At 41.8% G+C, this 21,529-nt stretch overlaps 1 protein-coding gene across 1 annotated transcript in view; it reads right to left on the bottom strand.

The window, feature by feature from the left end:
• The window catches only part of SLC9A2 (solute carrier family 9 member A2), a 34,608-nt gene extending 16,308 nt beyond the window's left edge, over positions 1-18,300 (bottom strand). Inside the window, exons 1-3 of the mRNA XM_030469221.1 lie at positions 18,097-18,300; positions 12,268-12,731; positions 6,265-6,515 (exon numbers count right to left, since the gene is read on the bottom strand). Coding sequence (XP_030325081.1) covers positions 6,265-6,515; positions 12,268-12,731; positions 18,097-18,238 — 857 coding nt within the window. The 5' untranslated portion in view covers positions 18,239-18,300. The remainder of the gene's footprint in view (positions 1-6,264; positions 6,516-12,267; positions 12,732-18,096) is intronic.
• Positions 18,301-21,529: the final 3,229 nt, after the last annotated feature.

Genomic DNA, 21,529 nt, shown 5'->3' with positions numbered 1-21,529 from the left:
CTCCATCACTCTGCTTCCTTTGCCTGTGCACAGAGCTGACCATGGAGCCCCAGGAGAAATAAAAAATCAGAAATAACACTGGTGCTGTTGCACATATGAAGACCCTACAAATGACTGAAATGGGCATCTTGACTGAGACAGGCTTACTGTAAGTATGCCCATGTGTCCTTGCTCTGAGCCTGCATGAGTAAACAGAGTTAATCAGCAGAAAGAGCAAAGAATGACATTCCTGTCTATACCTCACTTGCTTAGTATGGTTGCCCATGGTGTGGGGATGGCTGATGACCCCGCAGCTATGAATAGGATAGTTAAGGATAATTAGCAGAGCTGGCTGGAGGATAACCTCAAGGTGCAGCCTTAGTGTAGGGAAGCACAGTCTTGTAATTGCCTAATAATTATTAGAGTAGGCAACCAAGGCAAGATGAGTTATGAAGTAGCTGTTGCTCCTGGTTCTATTATCTAGGGAAAAAAAGCATGGCTTCTCTGACTTCCCAGTTAAAAACATTATACACACAAGGGGTATGGGTTCTCAATCAAACCATGCACACAAAACCTAAACAGGGAGGGAGATGTGTGTTTATGTTGTCTTTCTAAATATAGCCCATGAAGACTTGCCCTACCATTATTTATCCCAGTTCCACCAGGCTTTCAGTTTACAATTATTTGGGGTTATCTCTTCCTTCTGAAATCTCCACACTGCTCTCTCTCATGAAGAAGGATGGTAGGTTTGCCAGACTTTTTCTGAAAAAGGGTTGAAGAAGATTCTCACATGTCTTATGGAGATCCCACTGCCAGAAAGTCTTCTGCTGAGCATGTCCTCCCTCTAAGTCAAGAGTCCCATCTCTGACCAACTCAAAAGTCCCTGAATATGAGTGTAAATGGAAAGGCAGACAGAAGGAGAGCTCAGAAAAATCTTATTGACCTTATGGACACACATGTCTAGGTTCTTTCTTATAAAAGAGAGGGATAAAAAAAATCTTGCAAAGCAGAGAGGGGAATTCCAGCAGCAGCAGTAACTTCAAAACCACCTCTGCTTAGTATACATCCTTAGCATTTTGCAAGAGGGTTTCCATAGCACCAGCTGTAGTCACTCTAAACATGTTTCTCCCAGTTAATTAAAGTTAGTTGTGCCCAGAAGTTTCATCCTCTTATGTGGAGCCAGCATGGCCTGCTTTGGAGGACAATGGCCAAGATCTGAAACATAGTTGTTGATCTTCGACCCCACCAACACATCCACATCCCCAAAGTGACTGGGCAGCCTTAATTCTGAGGGATGGAATCTGGGAGGACACGTGGACACTGGGAGAGGGCACACTGTACTACGCCAGTATCTGTCAAGCAACACAGCCCAGACAAGCACATCAGGGTGAAAAAAAAAAACAAAAACAGGGCAGAGGGTCTGATGTGGGAACAGGTGTAGTCCAGTGAGGCAGGTAGTGGCTTGCAAATACAGATGGAGAGTCTTTGCTAGAAGAATAGTGCATCTAACCTGGCCTTCACTATGAATTTTCATCTACCTACACCTGGTGACAGAGAAGTAGATCTAGACAGCACAAAATAAAATGGCCATTGCCATGCAAAAACTAGTTCCAGCTCAAAGCAAAGTCCAAGACTAAGAAGAAGGAAAACCTGACTAAAACTATGCCAGCCGCTCCTGTGCGTTTAGTTACTGACATAATCATTAGCTCTCTCCTCATTGTCAGCTGATTTCACTATAATCTGAATCAGAAGGACCTTCTGTGGCCCAAGGGGAGCCTGATGTCTGGGAAGCAGAGCTCATCATGGCTGTGTGGGATCTGCTGCAGAAGAAATGATGCAGATTTCATAAGCATGCATGCTTCCTCCCTGCAACATTCAGTGGCTTAGGTGATGTTTCTAGTTTGAGCATGGGTTAGGGACAACACAGGTCCTGAATTTTTGCCGATTCAGACGGACCACTGATGCTCTTCATAGCTCTCCTTGTTCTGATCTTACAGTTGCACAGAATGGGACCTTGCTATAGAGCCCCTCACAGATCCTACATATGTATGAGCATTCATATCTCAGGAAAAAAGTGGGAGAGAAGCAGGACCCTGTGTAGATTTGTCCTGACATGGAGTGATGACTTGACCAGGACATACACCCAAGCCCAGAAGCTGTCCAGCATTCCTAGGTTCTTCAGTTTGCACATGGTTCTGGTGATTAACCTCAGAAGTGTAAAAGAAGAGGGGTCTCAAATCCACTTAACACTTTCACTCTCCAGAACTCTCAATATTCCGTGGCAAAACAGCTCTTCACAAGTCACAGGCTGCACTGACAGGCCTACAAATATCTCGGGTTATGTCATGTGTCATGACAGCCCTCCTGTGCATGCACAGATTGTATGTATCAGTATAAAAAAATCAGAGGCATCCCAGCTCCCTCTAACCACTTGTGTACACAGTGGAGCCAGCAAGGGCAAGGGCAGAAAATGCAGCATAGCAAGAAAGCACTGAGAAGGCTGCAAAACAGACCTGCTCTCATTTCAGAATCTCAGAGCTGCAGCTAACTGCCTGAAGCATTAAGGCTGTGAGATCTTCCCCAAAGACAGAACAAAACACTCAGTACTATCCTTCTTAAAATAAATATTTTTCATTATTATAGTAATTTAGAAAAACCCTGCAGCCTGGGAAGTGGGGAATCATGCTGTGGATATGGTTTCTTTTTGGATCCTAAGGTAATGGAAACACTGTAAATAGATGTCAGACAATAATCTGACACCAGATTAATCAGGATTTTTGCAAGCTGTAACTTAAAACACCTACCATGCTTAACCACTAGAATTTAAAGGGACAACATTCATATGTACATTATTCTTTTCAATCACATTTTGCATTTATTCAATTAGTGTCAGCTAATTGATGAGCTGGTTCACCAGTAAAACAAATAGTGCTTGCTGTCCATTATCTGTTACTCTTCAGGTATTCCACAACTAATCACTGCTCATTTCATTAATCTGGTATCTTTTCAGAGTACTCTACAATAGAAAAAATACTGTTAAGTCTCTTTGGGTTGGAAATGCTATTGTAATACAATGTTAGAATTTAATATAAAATGCATTCCTTTAAATATGCAAGATTCCCATACATTACTATAATATACTCTTCCCAAAATAAAATTTTACTGTTGTCATAATCTAAGCAAAAGCTTAAGTGTATTTTATTTTACATTTCTTATCCACGCATTACTTATATTATTCCTTAGCATACACACATTACTTTTGGCTTCCACTTCTGTCACCTGAGGTAGTTGCCTCAGTCAAGAACGGGAGGGTTATAAAACAGTTAATTGCAATTAACTTGCAACCTTCTGTGCTTCTGGAGAATAAAAGTCCTGTGGTACAAACAGTAAAGCTTCTGTCATGACTGCAATAAACTTGGCTACTGGGTTCAATCCTCAAGTTTCCTTGACCTACTAAATTTACAGTAGTTTCAATGTTTGTTCCTTGCTACTAACTCACTGTGGGGGGAAAAAAAAAAGAAAAAAAGAAACATATTAATAGTTCTGCTGCTTCACAGCCTGTATGAGAAATTAGTAAGCAGAAAATGCAGCATTATTGTAAGGAATGGAACAGAGCAAAAAAGTTCATATTCACATCTGTGGGTTTTACATCCGTGGCCCCGATTCAAGCCTGGCTACAATTACAGTAGAAGCTCTTTCCTTCCAAAGAGAACTTTCTTACTGCAGCTTACTGAGATACGGTTCAGTCCCTTCACCATTTTAGCTAGGTAACCTGGGTTATACATGGGTGCTTCAAGAATAATTTGTCCCAAGTAAGAATGAGTACACAGACTTATCAGAAGAGAGACAAGCACCTTTCATTCCCCTCTGTTCCTCTGCCAGTGAATTCCTGCTTGCACAGAAATGAGGCACTCTGTGTATGTATCTTATTTATTTGGTAACACTGTACGTTCCTGCTCAGGTCCTCAACCTAAAGTAGGGCACAGCGTGTAACCACAAGGTCTCACTGAGCAGCTTTACAAGCCTGGTTATGAAGGAAGTGGGATTCAATGGGGCAACAGACTCAGGCGGATATGGGTGGGAAAAAAAAAAAAAAAAGACAGGAGGCTTTTATCACCTATAGGCTGAACTACAAATGCCTGAACTACAAATGGGCACAGAATCATATAATGCATAAACAACCCAGGTTGTAAGGAACACTCCAAGGTCGTTTGGTCCAGCTGCATGCTCAAAGGGGCTGACCTTGTAGCCAGACCCAGGCAACCACGCCACGCCTCAACCACTGCAGAAAACAAGGAACTCAACACCAGTGCATGTTACACTGTGACACAAAGCAAAATACCTGCAGCCGTTCAATGCCCAGAAAAATGAGATAAGCAAGGGGTAGATTTACTCCAAGGGGTTGCAGAGATTCCAGGAGCTGCAAGGCTCCGGGCAGCACTGCTGGGAGAGGGCACTCTTTACACCTCCTGACATCTGAGATGTTATCAGGCTGCAGAGAGGGAGCCCTTCCTGGCCTCCCCTGACCCTCCTGGGTGTTACTCAGGTATCCAGCACCCTTGGCTGTTAACAGCATCCATTTACAGTCAAGACACAATGCAAGGTATTTTAAAGCTAACTTATTTTCTGTTGTGCTGTTAGAGGGAAAAATTACTCCGTGTTTTCTCTACTGTTTTGCAGACACTCAGGGCACAGCGTCACAAATGGAAAGGAAAGAGTTTTCTTAGTGCCACGTGCATCCCTGGTGTGCTGGTTGCAGGCACTGCCATGCGGTGGGTCCACTGACCCACCCACAGACCCACCGTGGCCTTGCCCTTGCATCCTGTGGGCAGCATGTCCAAATCAGTATTTTCATGTACACTACCACCATTTTTTCCATGTATGGTTTAGCCACACGTTTTTGGTTTAGAAGCCCTCTAAGTATTTGATCATAGGATGTCAAGGACATGTGATTTAGGAAGTGGAGGAAACTAGAAACCACACAAACGCTATGAATAGAAGCTAGGGAAAGAGATGGCACGTTTATGAACTCGGTCAAAGTGGATGCATATGTTACTTTTTTTAGGCTCATATCAGAGAAAGAAATCCATATAATCTTGAGCTCTTTACTTACATTAACATACCAACCCCTCCTGTTTCATGGCATATTTCTGTTTTTTATACTGCTGAAATCACCAGCTCTAAGTTTCCATGTAAACTGTTTCCCAGCCCCAGAAAACCTTATACTTGTATGACTATGATACCAAACCTATCTTCAGTTTCCTAAAAGACAATAATCAGATGAGGTATTATCAAGTATTATTGATACTCAGAAATAGCATCTGACCTTTCATAAAGAGGTACATTCCTAATCCCAAATGATTCCTTTGCCACTAGAACAATACAAAGTCATTAAAGAAGGTTGGCCTTTAAAAATATTACTTGGAACAAAAGCAAACTGTTTAAGTATATCAAATGTCATAAAAGCTCTTTCTAAAGTTGAGATTGTTACAGCATAAACAACATAAAGTGACATACTGTGCTCTCTCTTTACTGAAGCCCAGGAATGAAAAACCAGGAGTGAAAATATTTTTATCTGCTGAAACTGGGAAGGATAATATTATTGCATACATAATGTTGTGTACAGAGAGCATTATAACACAGAGACACATGTATCAAGATACTAAACAAAAGCATTATATCACCACAGGACTAGATTCTTCAAATTTTTCATTTGTCCAATCCTTACTGTGCTTGCGAGGAGTTTGCCTTAATGACATATACATTGTCTTCATTGACTGGTACCAACTGGCTGCTCACCATGACTAAGTGTAAGATGTAGTTTCATAATATATTGGCATCAGAAGTGAAGTTGGCTCCTAAAGTTCCCAGCTACCACTCTCACTCCCTCCCAGCCACCAGAGCCCCCACATCATTGTGGACCACCCCTCAGTCATGCCCTTATCTGTGGGGTCACATGAGGACACAGGTCACCAAACTGCTCTAAGTTAAAAATAACCCCACTGAAAATACAAGGGATTATTTTTAACTTGGAACATTTCAAAGATACGTTTGGTTTATGGTGTGATGCCGTGAACAGTTTTAGTGACACAGCTGGTGTGGTGGCAAGCTGAGCACATGGGACGGAAGCGGGAGGGAAGAGGTCGGAAACCCTCAAGCCAGCATCACTGCCATGCACAGTGGAAGGATGCCAGGTGGCCAAGTTTTCCAAATATGGTCCTCTCTGCAATTTCCTTTGGCATTTCTTACTTGGGTGCTATTATTACTGAAGTTTGGAGTACTTACGCCATGATGCCCGAGAGATGAAACATTTCAGCTGTTATGTATGACAAGTAACTGTACAGGAAGACAAAGAGTGGCTCAATCACTCGGATTTTATGGGTGAAACGGGTGGTAAAGGCTGCTACAAATCCCAAAAGGATTCCAATCAATACTCCACCGATCCCCACTATAAAGAAGTTAGCAATCCCAGCGAATATGTCAATAACCTTAATTGTGCGCATCTGGCAGAAAGACTTGAACAAATTGTACAGGACCTATGAGGAAAAAGAAAGCACATTATGTTTCTGAACTCTTAATTTCTCTTCGTGTCATTATGTCCCTCTGCTTCAGTGCTGAACTTTTAATTTCTCTATCTACCTTCAATGCACTGGTGAGGTATACTGTTGTTTAACTCTGGCATATTACTTGTACTTCAGAAGTATCAGGGAGAGATACAAAGATGAGTAAATATCATTATTCCCACTTATGCAAATGGGACTTTTAACCCATGTCATTCTGCAGACCAGGAGCTAATCTTTCCTTAATTTCATTTCTTTGTAAACCTTAGATTTTCTCCACAAAAGGCCATTTCAGATTTTCCCCTGAGTAAAAGAAATGGAAAAAACAGGAGGAAAAAATACAGCTTCATAACTAGTGAAAAATCAGTCTCTTTTCAAATGTGTTTAATCTACATAAGACACCGAAAGCTGCAGTGCTGAATTAGATCATAAATTCATCTGGCACAGGGTGGGACACAGAGGAGACAGGATGGACAGTGACTCTCCAAAGAGTACAAGAAACATGGAATCCATGGAGTGCTCTTTCTCCAACTTATGCAACACTGAGAATGCAATGATTTAAAGATGTTTCAAACTTTAGGTAATTTCTAGAAATTTGCATTTAATTCCCATTAATAGTTCCATTAGTGTGTGTTTTCTCCGTTTATTTTTCAAAGTGTTTGTAACCATCCTCCAAAACAAACTGGGTCAGTTGGATTATCCCCTTTTTTTAGCCAGAGAGCCTTTTTGTTTTACATAGGAAATAGTACAATGTGAAGTCCACTTATTTCTAATATCCAGTATGTTGCTCACTACAAACCAGGCAAAAATGGAATTAGTTATTCTTAAAGAAATCTTACAGGGTCTATCCATTTGCAGACTTACTTGGGAGATTTAAGGATTGCCTGATGCTGCACATACACTCCCAGCCATGGGATACCCCATGGGCTACACAGTCCCCTTGTGCAGATCATAACCTGGTCATAGGCACCTATACCTTTGCACTGTGGGTTCACAAGCTAAGGTGCCACAATCATAGTAATCACCTGATGAATCATCTTGTTCAGTTTGGAGCAGTTAAACCTTTGTTTTCTTTCAAGACTCAATAGTAAACCAAACAGGTTCCTCTAACAGAAATGCTATTTGAGAGAATAATATTTTATCAGCACTTGCATTGCGCCAAAAATGTAGGTGTTTGCACAGTGACTGGGAGGGATTTGTCATGCTGGCAGTCTTGTTCTCTCTCACATGACAGAAAGTAAGTTGTTCAGCTTTTCTTGGCCAAAATTTGATAAGTCTTACAGAGGTAAAAGTTCACACTAGAAACTAATACAAAGATAGGGACTATTATGGGTCCTTTGGACTAAGGAAAAAGAAAAAACTGAGAAAGAAAAGAAAAACAATATATTCCAGAGCAAGCAAGAAAAAAAGATTAAATTAAACCTAGCATGGTCACCAGTAATTGTCACTGCAAAACAATGAACAGGACAAGAGCAGGAGCATGAACTAATTGTTTAACAACAGTGAAGCCCCTGGGATGAGTCCACTTGGCTAAAGTGTCCTCTTTCACCTGCACAAACCCCACCATCTTGCTACTCTGAGTCAGATTTCCAGTCTTATTGGCCCATTCCCTATTCCTATGTCCTGTGCAGGACAGGAAAGGAATGTCATAGTTTTCTGCCTGTTTTGATTTGTGGACCTTACAGGTCTGCATGAAGAGAAATACACCAGAATTAAACCTATCAATGAGAAGGGTGTCTTTGCTGGTCACTCTACAATAAGTAGGTGTCTGCAGACACTCAGTACTCCATGAATCACAGACTGAAGAAAAAATACTGCTGATTTGTGTTGTTTGTAAGGAGACGGATTTCCCTGAGTCACCTCTTGAAACTGGGGACTACCCCAAGTTGAGTTATTCTTCAAAACACCTACAGAATTTGACCTTGCAGAATACTCCCTTGTTATCTATTAGGGAAGGTTATTATTTTCTTTAATTAGAGTTTTAAATAGCCCTTTTTATATTTGAAAAAGTAAGTATATAAATATATTTAAGGCAAATCTCCAAAGTCAGGCCACTGACAGCTGCTTGTAAAGAAGCAAGCAACCTACTCAAGCAATGGCCTTTCCAAGAACAATCACCTCATCCTCACAGCAAAGTATTCTCCCTGCAGACAGGATGAAGCCTGTTGTTTCCACATGTAGACATCCCCATAAATCTCCAAGTCTGTTGCCATCAGTTATTTGAAAGAAAAAAAGCAATGTCTGTACCTTTGTACCTTAGGTCAAAACCAGACTGTCATGGTAGAAGCAGCAGCTAGAACTGTGGAATGTCATGAACATGATTTTAATCTCATTCCTACTGTTCTTTATTTACATTGCTATAAATGTGATCAATATCAGGTTGACTTTCCTTTTATTTTGCAGCACTTCAGTTTTACAGATCCCTCTAAAAGTTCAGGTGAGTTAAAGAACTTTAACTATGGTCATTTGGTAGGAGAACAGGGTTTTTTACAAGTTCAGGATTCTCATGTACTCAGCATCCTTTAGCTGAACTTACTGAAGGTTACACCAAGGAATATTAGTGAACTATCACTTTTAATCTTGTCTCAGAGTATTTCAGCTCCTCCTGGATACTAATCGCTTGTTTTCATCTGCTCTCAGTTACAAGTTTTTAATTCTGAAATTAAAGCACTCTAATGTTTTCAGCAGAGGCAGAATACAGAGCACTGCTGTAATGGTTTCTAACAGGGGAATAATATTATTGTAATGACACTGGCTCCTTCTTTGTGATTTTAATCCCAGAATTGGAATTTGAACTGCTAACACTGCTTCATCTGTGATCTTGTCATTTAATATCACCGTGCTAGCAAAGCAGCAACTCTGAACAAGAAGCCAACTGGCAAACAACTGTCCTCAGCCAAATTCAACTTTAAAAATTCCATCAGCGGGGCAAAATATCATCCAAATTCATGGGCATATCACAAAAACTATCAGGCATGAAAGACCATCTGAGAAATGCAGCAGAGCTCAGACTCCTGAGAAAGCACACCTTGCTTTGTACCTAAAATGAAGGTGTGGTAGCACAGTGCCTGGAAAGGAGAAGCATAGATGGCACTGATATCCTAACAAAAGCTTTTCCTAGGAGCAGACAGGCACTCCAGGCAGGATAGCAAGAAGAAGGGCTCAAAGTATTTAGAAAGCATCCTTTCTAAAGCACTGCACTGCTCTGCACTGCAGCAGCAGCTGTAGGAATTAGGTAGCTTCTGCAGATTGCCAGCCTGCCTTCAACTTCCCTTCTGCTTTGTCCCCACATCCCACTGGAGGCACCTGCCAGGGTAGGGTGGGACACAAGGGCCCCAGCAGATGAAAGCTGGAAGGTGCTGAGCTCTGCCTGCTAGCTGGTTTTAGCAGCTCTGCCAGTAGCACAACAAGGGCAGAGGATGAGAGAGTATTTACAAAACATTTTCTCCTTTGAGCAGGTAGCTGTGTAACCCCAGCAGCAGCCCAGAGAGAGAGGCAGCAACAGCCAGATGGCAGAAGGCTGTGAGTGCAAGGCTGTAGTTCCAAGCAATCCCACAACTTCTGCCCTGCTCCAAGCTCACAGGCATCATTATAGCTGGCCAGCTATGCCAAGTACATGAAGCAAAAAGAAAGAAGGACACAATAATGGATAGTGGTTTTGGAGTCTCTCCTTCTCTGGGGACATTCAAAACCACTTTGGATGCTTTCCTATGTGACCCAGGTGATCCTGCTCTGGCAGGAGGCTGGACTTGACAATCTTTCAAGGTCCCTTCCAACCCCTAACATTGTGTGTTTCTGTGGTCTGACACCACTGCTACAGGCAGAGCATGAGAGGTCGTCTAAGGGCACCCTACGAGGAAACTACGTTGAGGGCCTGGGTCACATTTTAAGACTAATCACATGATTGCAGGTGTGCAAAATCAAGCAACCATTAGCAGACCAATGCTTAGCATGTGGAAACCACTTGATCTCCTGCCAAGTGCTAGCTTTAAGCGATAGCTGGGAACTAAGACCAAAAGTACTCTAAATTCCTTTGTCTCCCTCATTAATGTATGTATGAGCAGTGTGTATGCTGGGCTGGGCCTAATGGCTCCTCAGAGTATCTCTCCAATGTTAAGGCACCTGCACAAGGATGCCGTGGGAAAGGATTACCTCTAAAGAGGACAATAATGATGTCTATAGGAGAGGCATGCATAACGTGAGAAAAGACTACCTCTAAAGAAGGCAGTGATGATGTCTACAGGAGAGGCATGCATCACGGTTATTAAATTGCTATGCCAGAGCTTATAAAAATGGTGTTTTGGAAAAATTTGCCATTGGGCAATAGCACGCACAGATACTTCTGCCATGAAGATGCAATTCTTTCCTAGCAAATCTGGATGGTTTAACTGCTGATCCAATGGAAATGTGATTGATTTTGTGACCAGAAAAAGTTCTCCTGGTTGGAAAAAAACACCAAAAAGAAGTTTCACTTTAACATAAAACCAGATCTTTTCCCTCCAGAAAAACCTGTATGAAAAGAATTCTACTGAACGAGTAGCTATTAAGAGTGAAGAGAAAAAGACATGGCCATGGTTGAACTCTTAAACCTTTTGAAACTCGGTATCTACACCCACATATATTCAACACTGGTTTAAGTACCAGTTTAATGATGGCAGGCAGATTCTGATGTAAGCTAATGAGAAAAGTTAGGCTTTGAAGCAGCTCCCTAAGAGAGAATGCAATTCAGTTGGCTGGATAGCAGAAGGTCAAGTATAGATCATGTAAGGCATAAGTGGGAAAAAAAAACCAAAAAACCCAAAAACCCCAAAACGAGTACTCTCATGGGCACAGAAGAACTGGTCAAGGCTCAGATTAAATGAGATATACATATATTAATTAGATGAGGCAAAGTTCTAGAAAAGAGGAAAACCTAAGGACAACTGTGTGTAGAATGAGACAGGAGTAAGAAGCCAGTGACAGAGACAGAAAAGATGCAGACTTGATTCATAAATCTTTCTGATCCTTCTGGCATATGAAAAACTGGACCTCTGTGTCTCACAAAGCAGAAAACATGCCAGGACATAGTTGGCACGGGCAGGATTTCAAGTAAGGCATGGATAAACTGGAATAATGTCCCAGACATGGTGTCATCAGGTACACTTGAGGGGCGTTACAGGTGTTAATGGAATTTGCAGATTGCTGTCCTCGGGTCAGCACCACAAACTAAGTTCAGCTAGTTAATGATTAGAAATTACTGCTTCCAAATGTCAGTCCTATTTCATCTGTAGCCTGGGAGAAATATATTTGTAGTCCCAGGGGAGCTCCAACTGCATAAGCATGTGCACAAGGCACATGCACATCAAGTGAGTTCTGTTCCACCTCAGTGATTTGCCCATTCTCCCTGTGGACATGCTGGGATACCCCACGCTGGCTCTTTTCCTTCTCCTGTCCAGTGACATTTTTGCAGGTGAGGAAAACCTCCCATTTCAGACTAGAAAAGTGAAAAAATACAAAGATACAGAACCTAAATAGATTAGGTAGCAAAATCTCTACAGCAAATATTACTCTGGTGCAGCATAGTTTCTAAATCTCAAGTTTAAAGAATTACACAAGCACATTATCACACCTTGACTGCCATCAATTCACAAACTGTAATAAGCAGATATAAAGTGATACATTACAATGGAGTGGCATGCAAACAATTACTTATCTTTGTTATCAACTAATCATTTATCAAGTAACTTACCACAGTTATGGCATCATTCAGCAAAGACTCTCCAAACACCAGGATGTAAAGCTGCTCATTGACATGAATATTTTCAAAAACAGCTAACACTGCCACGGGATCCACGGCTGAAATGAGGCTGCCAAAGAGCAAATTCTGCAGCAAGGTGATATCAGTCAAACCAAATGCACTGATTTGGCAAATTCCATAAAGTGAAATTCCAATGCCGATGGCATTCCACAGTGTGCCCACCACAGCATACCAGAATATGGTACCAAAGTTCTCAAAGAAAAGACGAGTTGGCATAAAATATCCAGCATCGAGTACAATGGGTGGTAAAAGATACAAGAAAAAAACATCACTGTTCATTACAGGTGGGGACTTCTCCTCTGCTCCAAATATAATCCCACCAAGAAGCAATCCAACCAGAATGAGAAGACAGCTTTCAGGCACTATTGAGGGCAACTTGTGATAAAGATGAAAGCCTTCAAAGGAAATTTAAACACAAGAAAGTAAAATGGTTAATTGTAAAAAAAATCCACAATATTATTCTGGATTCTGTTATCTTGGTTTCTATGGTAAACAAACAGCAATTGCAGGGTAATTTCATTTTCACTGCAAAGACTGAACTGGACCATCACAATAAGTCAAGGCAAATTTGTCAGCTGGGGTAGTTAATTCAGCTGTGTTGGTGGAGAGTCACCCTATAGCTAGATGTTCCAGTGAATAGGTAGGTTGGCTGGAACAACTATGTGCAAGAGTTCTATTTGTGAAAGTGTGTGGATCTCTGTAATGTGGAATCCTGCAGAAATGCAAACCAAACCTTTTCTAGGGCAAATTCCATCCAGTTAGAGAAAAAAAACCATACTAAGAACATACACCCCTCACTCCATGCACAGCTTCATGAAGGAGTTTGAGTACATTCATTTCATTTTTTGAACTATTTTTAGAGTCTCAAAGCTAGGGAGGAGAATTAGCACACATGGCCTGCACCCAGTCACCCCTGGTCACTTCCTCAGCCACCACGAAGAAGCATTTAGAGATACATTATTATCCAATTTTAGCAGAGCCTCCAAATTAATTTCACAATAACCAACATATTTTCCATAAAGTGACAGTAAGTTTTAGCCTGTAGGATTATGCTCATTCCTCTGTAGGATATGAACTGTGGTAGTGTCAGGTGTCTCTCACAAAGATCTGTGCAAAGTACTGGAAAAAATAATTAAAAAAATAAAAAAGCTTTTGAATGTGGACTTGTTGAATGTTCCTCAGGCTACGAAAATTCTCCAACCTACCCAGTTTTGATTTAAAGATTCCCATTACTTGCATAAGTTGACTGTTTTAAGGATGATTTTGGTAGTGAATGGGGAAAGTTTTGAAGGAACTTACTTGAGCCAATCTAATGGAACAATCAACCTTATGCACCAAGGTCACATTCCAGGTCCTAGAGATGCCAATCTTTTCCAGGCTCCTCCTTATCTATATTTGGCCCATATAATTATACAGAAAACTATCCACACCCACAAGATCCCACAATTCCTGCCTAACTAAAAAGCATTTAAATTATTTTAAATGAGAGCTACACAGAAACACTGGGTGTGGTAATAACGGGCGTCTATTTCAGTAAAACTATTTCAGTAAAAATCACACCTGTAGCCAAACAGTTAAACTAGTGCAAGCTTGGTATGGTTCACATCCAGTTTCCCAGTTTCAGTCTTCTATATCTAGTAACACCTATTTGGTTAATTCCACTATGGATTTTTTCCAGGTAAAAGAAAGCCTGAAGTTACAATTAGGAAAAACAAATGGCTAAGAAAGACCAAGGGGAAAGATTTTTTAACCTACAGATTTTTTCTTACATATGCTGTAACTATTAAAGCAGGCTTTTTTAAAGTAAGCAACTCAAGATGCATTTTTTCCTTTCTGGGTGAACACAGACTGCTGTTCAATATTTAGGAACACAGCCTATAGGAATCGTTAGAAGAACTGAAAAATTGACAGTCACTCTTCAAAACCAGAATCATCAATACCCTATCTTGGCAGAACAGGTAATGACCTTGGAAACACAAGAAATTGTGTCTAGAATCTTGACTCTTCACCTTTCAGCCAGTTCCACATAAACATTTTACAGTGTGTCTTAGTTTCTGTCGTGGCAGGATGCCAACACTTCCAATACAGTGATTTAAGTTTCTCCTGAGCAGATAGGTTTTTGCTGAAAGAAATGGGGTTTGAAGACCTTTGAAAGTATCTTAAATCATTTTCTCTATAAAAATTGAAGAGGAAGGAATTTTTGAGAAGACAACCCTTAAGAAAAACAAGAGTATCCTAACCAGGTGTAATGCAATGGCAATGAAGTGTCTATTGTGAATATAAAAGTAAAAATCTATTTCTTTTCTTCTCTACAAACCACCTCTCAGAGCTTTTGGGACTCTACCTCAGTCTTAAATGCCACTAAGCCTTTCAATGTGCTTTTTATCCACATATACACCATCAAAACTTCCAGAGTTTTGATGCCTCCATGAAAGGCATTCAAAGTTGATCAGGGATAGGATGTGGTTCCCCATTTAAAGGCAGAGAGTTATAATTTGGGATCCTGTGCAGACACTCTGCAGGATGAGGAATTCCTTCCCTGCTCTGACAGATCAGCAGCACCCTGGGAACAATTCCCCTGCCATATAGGAATACTTGGGACTTTTATGCTGAACCCAGGACTGCAGCTACTTTCTCCTCCTCTGACCCTGTTCTTGGGCTCCTGACTATGCGGTGACCCAGGTTCAAAAGCAGGGAAGATGTTTACCCTCAGGCCATCGAGCATTAGGACTCTTGCCTAAAGTGCAAGTTCAGTATTCTTCAAGCTAAAAGTCCTCAGAGTCCTGGTTTCCTACTTCTTGGGTAAAATACAGTGCACTTTGATGCTGGGAATACAACTGAGATGTGTAGTTCTGTTTACATGTGAGTTTTCCAAGGGCCCTCTGAACAGCTTAAGCCTTTTTTCAGGAAAGAATTGTTGGAAGGTTATCAGCTCAGTTCCCAGAAGCAGCATACTCACAGAGTCCATTAGCAGGTTAGTAACATACCTCCTCTACAGTATCACTCCACAAAATAATAAATAGTTAGAGGTAGACAGAAAATAGCAATTCTCTTCAAGGATATTTCTTAGGTTTAAAAATGTGCCCTTGTTCTATGCTGGAATAAAAAGCACAGTGTTTCTAATGTCTTAGTGAAAATGTATCTTGTCATAATGTGCAAGTTCTGCTTTACAACTTCAGGGTTTTCTTTCTCAGACTCTCTTTTGCTCTCTCTATACCTAGCCTAAAATGACACAATCACAGCCAAGGGTCTGAGGAACCTTTCAAGTAAATCCCCTACAAAAATTAGCAAATTCTGGTCCAGTGAAACTGCACTTCTACAAAAACACATCTGTTCAAAAAGGCTCCAGTCAGGCAAAGAGGAAATACCACGTGTCATTGGGGTCCTTCAAAAATGGTGAGAGCTGTTATTAAATGCCACCCTATCTTCTGAGCTCCTTGCAGCTGAAAAGAACTGGATCTCCATTCACCAAGGTTTATTACTAGGCAGTGCCAAGCTAAGTATTCAGTGCCAAGCCCCAGAAAGGAATTTGTGATGCCAGATTAAGCACCCAAGTTTCCTGGGCAGTGTGTGAGTCTCGAGGTGGATTTCATGCTGCCTGGCATGACAGGGGTGAGATGCAGATGCAGCCCAGCAGGAAATGCTGGAGAGAAGAATGCACCAGAGATCCTCCTCTCTTCAAGGGCCACTCTCAGGGCTACAGGCGGTAAGGAAAACCCCTCTCCATCTCTCTGAACTGAGGCATATGGCCCACTCTTAGTAACAGTAGGATGTGGCAGAGCCAACTCCCCTGTACTTGTCTGGTTAGAGAACTCTACCCATCTGGGCTACCTTCAGCATAAAAGAAGGCACAGGCAAGTGAAAAATTAATGCTACAGGGATCGTGACTTGGAAGCCTGTCCTGGGGAGGTTTACCTGAAGCACTTATTGAATAAGGAAACACAGACAGAGCTCCAGAAGCAAGAACTGGATGTTCCTAATTACAGTCCCGGAGTCAGGGCACCTGGAGATAGGTGTGGTGAAGCTGAGCACTGTCACACCTACAGCCTCTCCTGGGCCCGGCCCTCACTGCTTGGAGCTCACACACTCAGAACAGCAGAGGTAATGTCCTAGATTAGCCACACTAGATTTTGGTTGGTCTGGCTAAAGGGTTTTTAAAATTATGTACGTTTTGCCTCATCTATGTTGTTTGCTTGTGCACTGTACTGCAGTCAGCTTGGAAAATGAAAGCTGCCAAGTCACTTTGTTTCACTTTTTAGATGCCTATGCCCTAGCAAGATACCATGGTAGTCAGTCCTACAGAAATTATGCATTATTATGTATTATTGTGTATGTATGTGTGTTTATGTTTCAAATGGCTTCCTTGTAATCCTTCATTAAACAGAAACTTTTGCACTAATCTTAGCTTACTCAAGAGTTTTTGCTGTATCTAAACTCAGAAGCCAGAGCAAGTTTACAATACTCAACTGGCTGAGATAAACTCACTAGCAAACTGTTTTTTTCTGGCTATTACAGTTCATGATATACTCAAGTGCATCATATTTGAACTCTGTCCTGATTCTGCAAACACCTACATACTCTAGACAAAGCATGCATCTTTAATGCATTAAGATACATGCATCAAGATACATGCATTCTACACAGGTGCAATATACAGTATTCCTGTAGTAAGTACTAAAGCCCTAGCAAGCTGTTGGGGTAGAGGATAAAGATCCTAACTATAGGGCTAGCTGTGGCAGGAGGCAAGTACAAATTTTTGGTTTTGCAGAATCCTACTTAACTGATGACTAACACAAATGTGACACAGTCTACTTAAATGTTCCAAGCAGAAGTCAAAGCTTTATAAAAATTTTTTACAAGAATGAATAGGATCGTAGTTTTTATTGAAAGCTTTGCAACAAAATTAAGACTTCTGCATCAAACAGTCGAGTATGAGTAAAACTTTTTTTTTTCTGTTGTTGATGTTCCCATGGCTTTATTGCTTAAATTCAGATAATAACTCATAATAATAATTATTATTCTAGGTAAGAAGATACAAGGTTCATCATTTATAGAGATACTGATTTTTAAAGTTCTCTAGTTCTCTTCACCTGACATTCCTTAGCTTATTAGAGTGCATTCATTTTTCTGTTTGGGACCTAGAAAGCTAATTAAAGCATTATATATCAGCTGCACATAACACAGCGAAACTGTGCAATACAAATAATTTCCACATGAGGGAAGAGGTGGCCTTTCTCACTCATTCAGTACTGTCTTTTTCGATTTTCTGGGGACATAAGTGAATGGTGGAAAAGTAGAATGAGGCTTCTTAATCTACCCTCATACATTTTTGCTTTCCATCGATCCGTTGTTCCTCTCCTGAAACTGTCATAATACCCAGCGTTATTTTAGGAAAAAGAGCCGGCAGTGCTCAAATGACAGCAGGGCGGTCAAGGAAGAGTCAGTCGCGCACTGCGAGACCTCTGGGTTTTACAGCCCTCACCGCCTGCGGTTTATGCGGTGCTGCCGAGGGCTGGAGGTAACCTCTTTTCTCCTCCACACCTTTCCTAGCCAAGAAAACCCTCTCTTCTGCCGACAAAATCACGCCCGGGCATCCCGCCCCGCCAAGGAGCATCAGCCTCCGGCAGCCCCCGCACACCCCGCCGCCAGGAGCGGACGGCCCCGGCCCGGCTGCCCGCGACGGACCCGGGGTGGAGGGCGGCCCGGGAGGACAAGAGGGAGGGATAGAAGGAGGGAGGGTCGCCCGACAGTCCCGCTCACCGATCTTGGCGAGGGAGGCCAGCAGGATCCAGAGGGTGATCTCGAAGGGGATTTGCACGTGGGGGTAATCCAGGGTAAAGACGTGGAGCCGCGTCTCCTCGAAGGCGGTGCCGCTGGGGCTCGGCGGAGTGCCGGTGCCCATCTCCGCGGCGCCGGGCAGCTGGCTCTCCGAGGTGGCCCGCGCCTCCGCCACCCCGGCTGCCAGCACGGCCAGAACCGGTACCAGCGCCGGCAGCAGAGGCGTGGCGGGGCGCGAGGGGCCGCCGCGGCTGCCCATGGCCTCCCCGCTGCCCTACGGCCCCTCGCTGGCCTCCGCCACCATCCCGCCGCCGCGGGCACCTGCCGCCGCCGCGGCCCCGCCTGCTCCGCCTCCTCCCGGTGACTGGGCGAGTCCCGGCCCGGCGCTGCCGGACGGCCGCGGCTTTGCCCCGCTCTCCACTGGGCCGCCCCCGGGGCCGCCCCCGCGGGGCAAACCCGTGAGCTGGCGCCGCCGCCTTCGCCGCCTCCTGAACCGAGCTGCCCCGGGCGGGGACCGCTCCCGGGCGCCGGCAGGTGCTGGGGCTGGGTGCGGGGCAGCCTCATCCGCGGCGTGCGGGGATTCGGGGGGAAGGGGTGTCGGGCGTCCGCGCACCAGTTCCTGCCCCCCGGTGCAGCCTGAGGGGAAAGGGCACGCAAGGGGATTGACACGGGTGGAACGTGTTCTCTAAAGTGCTTTAAAAGAGACGTGTGCGCAGTCTTACAATACACATACATGAACCCTAATTTAGAGAGCTAACCCACTCCATACACATACATGGATATGTACGTGCCCCTCTATACCTAGACACACATATATATCCTCTACACGCTAGAGAACTTAGGGTAATATAGATATGTGTATATACGTATGAATGAATACATGTGTCAGAATGTATGCGTAATTATATACATGCGTACATGCATAACAAAGGCAATTGTACACTTACATACATAGGTCTGGAATTATTTGTTGTTATACATACAAATATGTATATACATATGTATGCATTAAAGCAATTTTTATACATGAATATACATATATATGCATGTATGTATATGTACATATGTTGCCCTGTTACCATATAAAGGTGCTTCTTCCAAATATAAAAAATATTCTATTCCCACTAATTAAAAATTACATTCTGTTAATTTAGAGTGAGAGGGATCAATTCTGTACTTATATATATAACTTTATATATATATATATATATTTATATACTTGCTTTATAATATATTTAATAATATACATTTTATGTTATACTTTACATATGGTATAATATATTATTATATATAACTCCTTACATATAAGATATATAGTTATTTTCTACATAATAATTGTATCATTTATAACTAAACATAGCCTATAGGCTATTATATAAAACAATATATAGTTATTAATATCACCTATAGGATATTTCATCTATTTGTTTCCCCTGTGATAAGCAGTATGCGCATGCAAGAGGCACAATCCTTTTCTTGCTAATTAAGATATTTACATTCTGTTAATTCAGAGAACTAAAAGAACACACTGTATAAAGATATGTGAGTCTTCATACATATATTTTCATATATGCATATATAAATAAGTAACTAATGATATATTTGTGTGTGTGTGTCAATGTGTGCTGCCAGTACCGAACAGGTGATTGGCAAAATCCTGGTCCTGGAGGCATTGTGATCTCATGCCTTCAGATACTGCTGGGCACTGGATTTCTGTATTTCCTGAAAGGATGGAAGCTCAGCCATGATTTGCTCATGACTTCACCACTTGTGAGTAAGCCAGTATTCCAAAGCTCAAACTCATAAAATCTTTATAACACAACGTTCAGCATGCCTTAATAGCAAAGCATCTTTATTGACTTCAAATAAAACTAAAGCAGATAGTGAGAGCTCTTTTTTTTTCTTTTTTTTTCCTCAGAGGGCAAAAATAACCAGTGGCTACAATTTCCATAGGAAATTAAAGGTTGGAATCAATTAGCTGAGTACCTTTAGCTATCATTTCCCCTTTCAACCTTAAAACAAAGCATTAAGCCTATGGTTTTAATAAGAAATTTAAAACCATGGCACTAATAGATATTTTCTTTTATTTTGTCTGGAAGTCAGACAAGAGAACATACTAGAATATCTAACAAGTGATATAACATGATCTAACTCTCTATCTGCATGTTGTATCTTCGTGGGTCGTTTTATTTGTTACATTGGATTCTCTGAAGTAAGACAAACGTATAAATACTATCAGTTCTGGTGACATTCTCCATACAAAAGAAAAGCAGAAAACCCTACAAAAAGAAAATGCTCTTTTATTCCTGAATCTCCTGTCCATGACAGAAGACCATCAGTAAGAAGTCCAAACCTCAGATGAAAGAGATAGTATTGTCTCTCACATGCAAATCAGAATGTAATTCATAAATTTTATTCACTCTAAAATCATCAAGTCTGTAATTTTACTGTGCTTTATGACCGTTCCCCAATTTGAAGAAAAGATTTTCTGAAAAATATGATTATGCAAGTGTCAGTAGCTGCTTTCCTAAGAGAAGTGCTACTGATCCTCTCTAGTTATCTTGATATTGCATTGTACTGAGAATTATCTTCAGTAATGTCAATGAGAAAACACTGGCCAAGGATATTAGGAGTATAGTTGTTTATAGACTGTCCCATGAACCCTTTTCTGGAATATTGCCTCATAATCCCTCCTTTATGCTAGCATTTACATTCCCATTCAATAGTCACAGCAGAAATATGCTGTAGAGCAGGCAACTGGACCACTGTCCCATAGTGCCACAAGCATTTGAATATGGTGAACAACTGGTTGAGAATTTTCAGTTTGCCACAAGAGGGGAAAAAAAACCTTCGGGTGGGAAAGTGCTGAGGCACACAAAGTTGGAGGAAGGTCCCTTCTCATGGAAAATGTACTTTATTGCTGCTCTTTTCATTACAGGCAGTGAGGGATGACAGAGCCCAGCTGCTGTGGGCTGGCAGACAGAGCGATGCTTTGGCACCCAGGTCATGCCTTTACAGTCACAGAGTTTTTCCCAGGAACAGGAATATGGACTATTTTTTGGGGCACCCTCCACATATTTGCCATGATTTGTCTTCTTATTTTCCTCCATTTTCAAAACCAACAGGTCACAAAGAACAGAAATCCTTCTAGCTCTGACACTGCTGAAGGTTAGAGTACTGGACCAATTTTATTCCTTTGAAACTTTATGAAAATGAGAAGTTCATAAAAGGGAGGGGGGAAAAAAGAACAAAAGGTGTCATCAATCCTGAAGCTGGTGGCTTACATGCTGGTAATAAAAAGGGAAATAATATGTTTACACAGATCCCCCAAAACTGGGAAAGTGAAGAAAACTGAAGCTGAGACTAATTACTACAGTCTAATTACTACACTGTCTATTTTTTACTTGGCTCATGG

This window comes from Calypte anna, chromosome 1 (assembly GCF_003957555.1).
Source record: "Calypte anna isolate BGI_N300 chromosome 1, bCalAnn1_v1.p, whole genome shotgun sequence".
NCBI lineage: Eukaryota > Metazoa > Chordata > Aves > Apodiformes > Trochilidae > Calypte > Calypte anna.
Note: the sequence above shows the minus strand (reverse complement) of the source record. Positions and strands in the feature narration are given on the sequence as shown.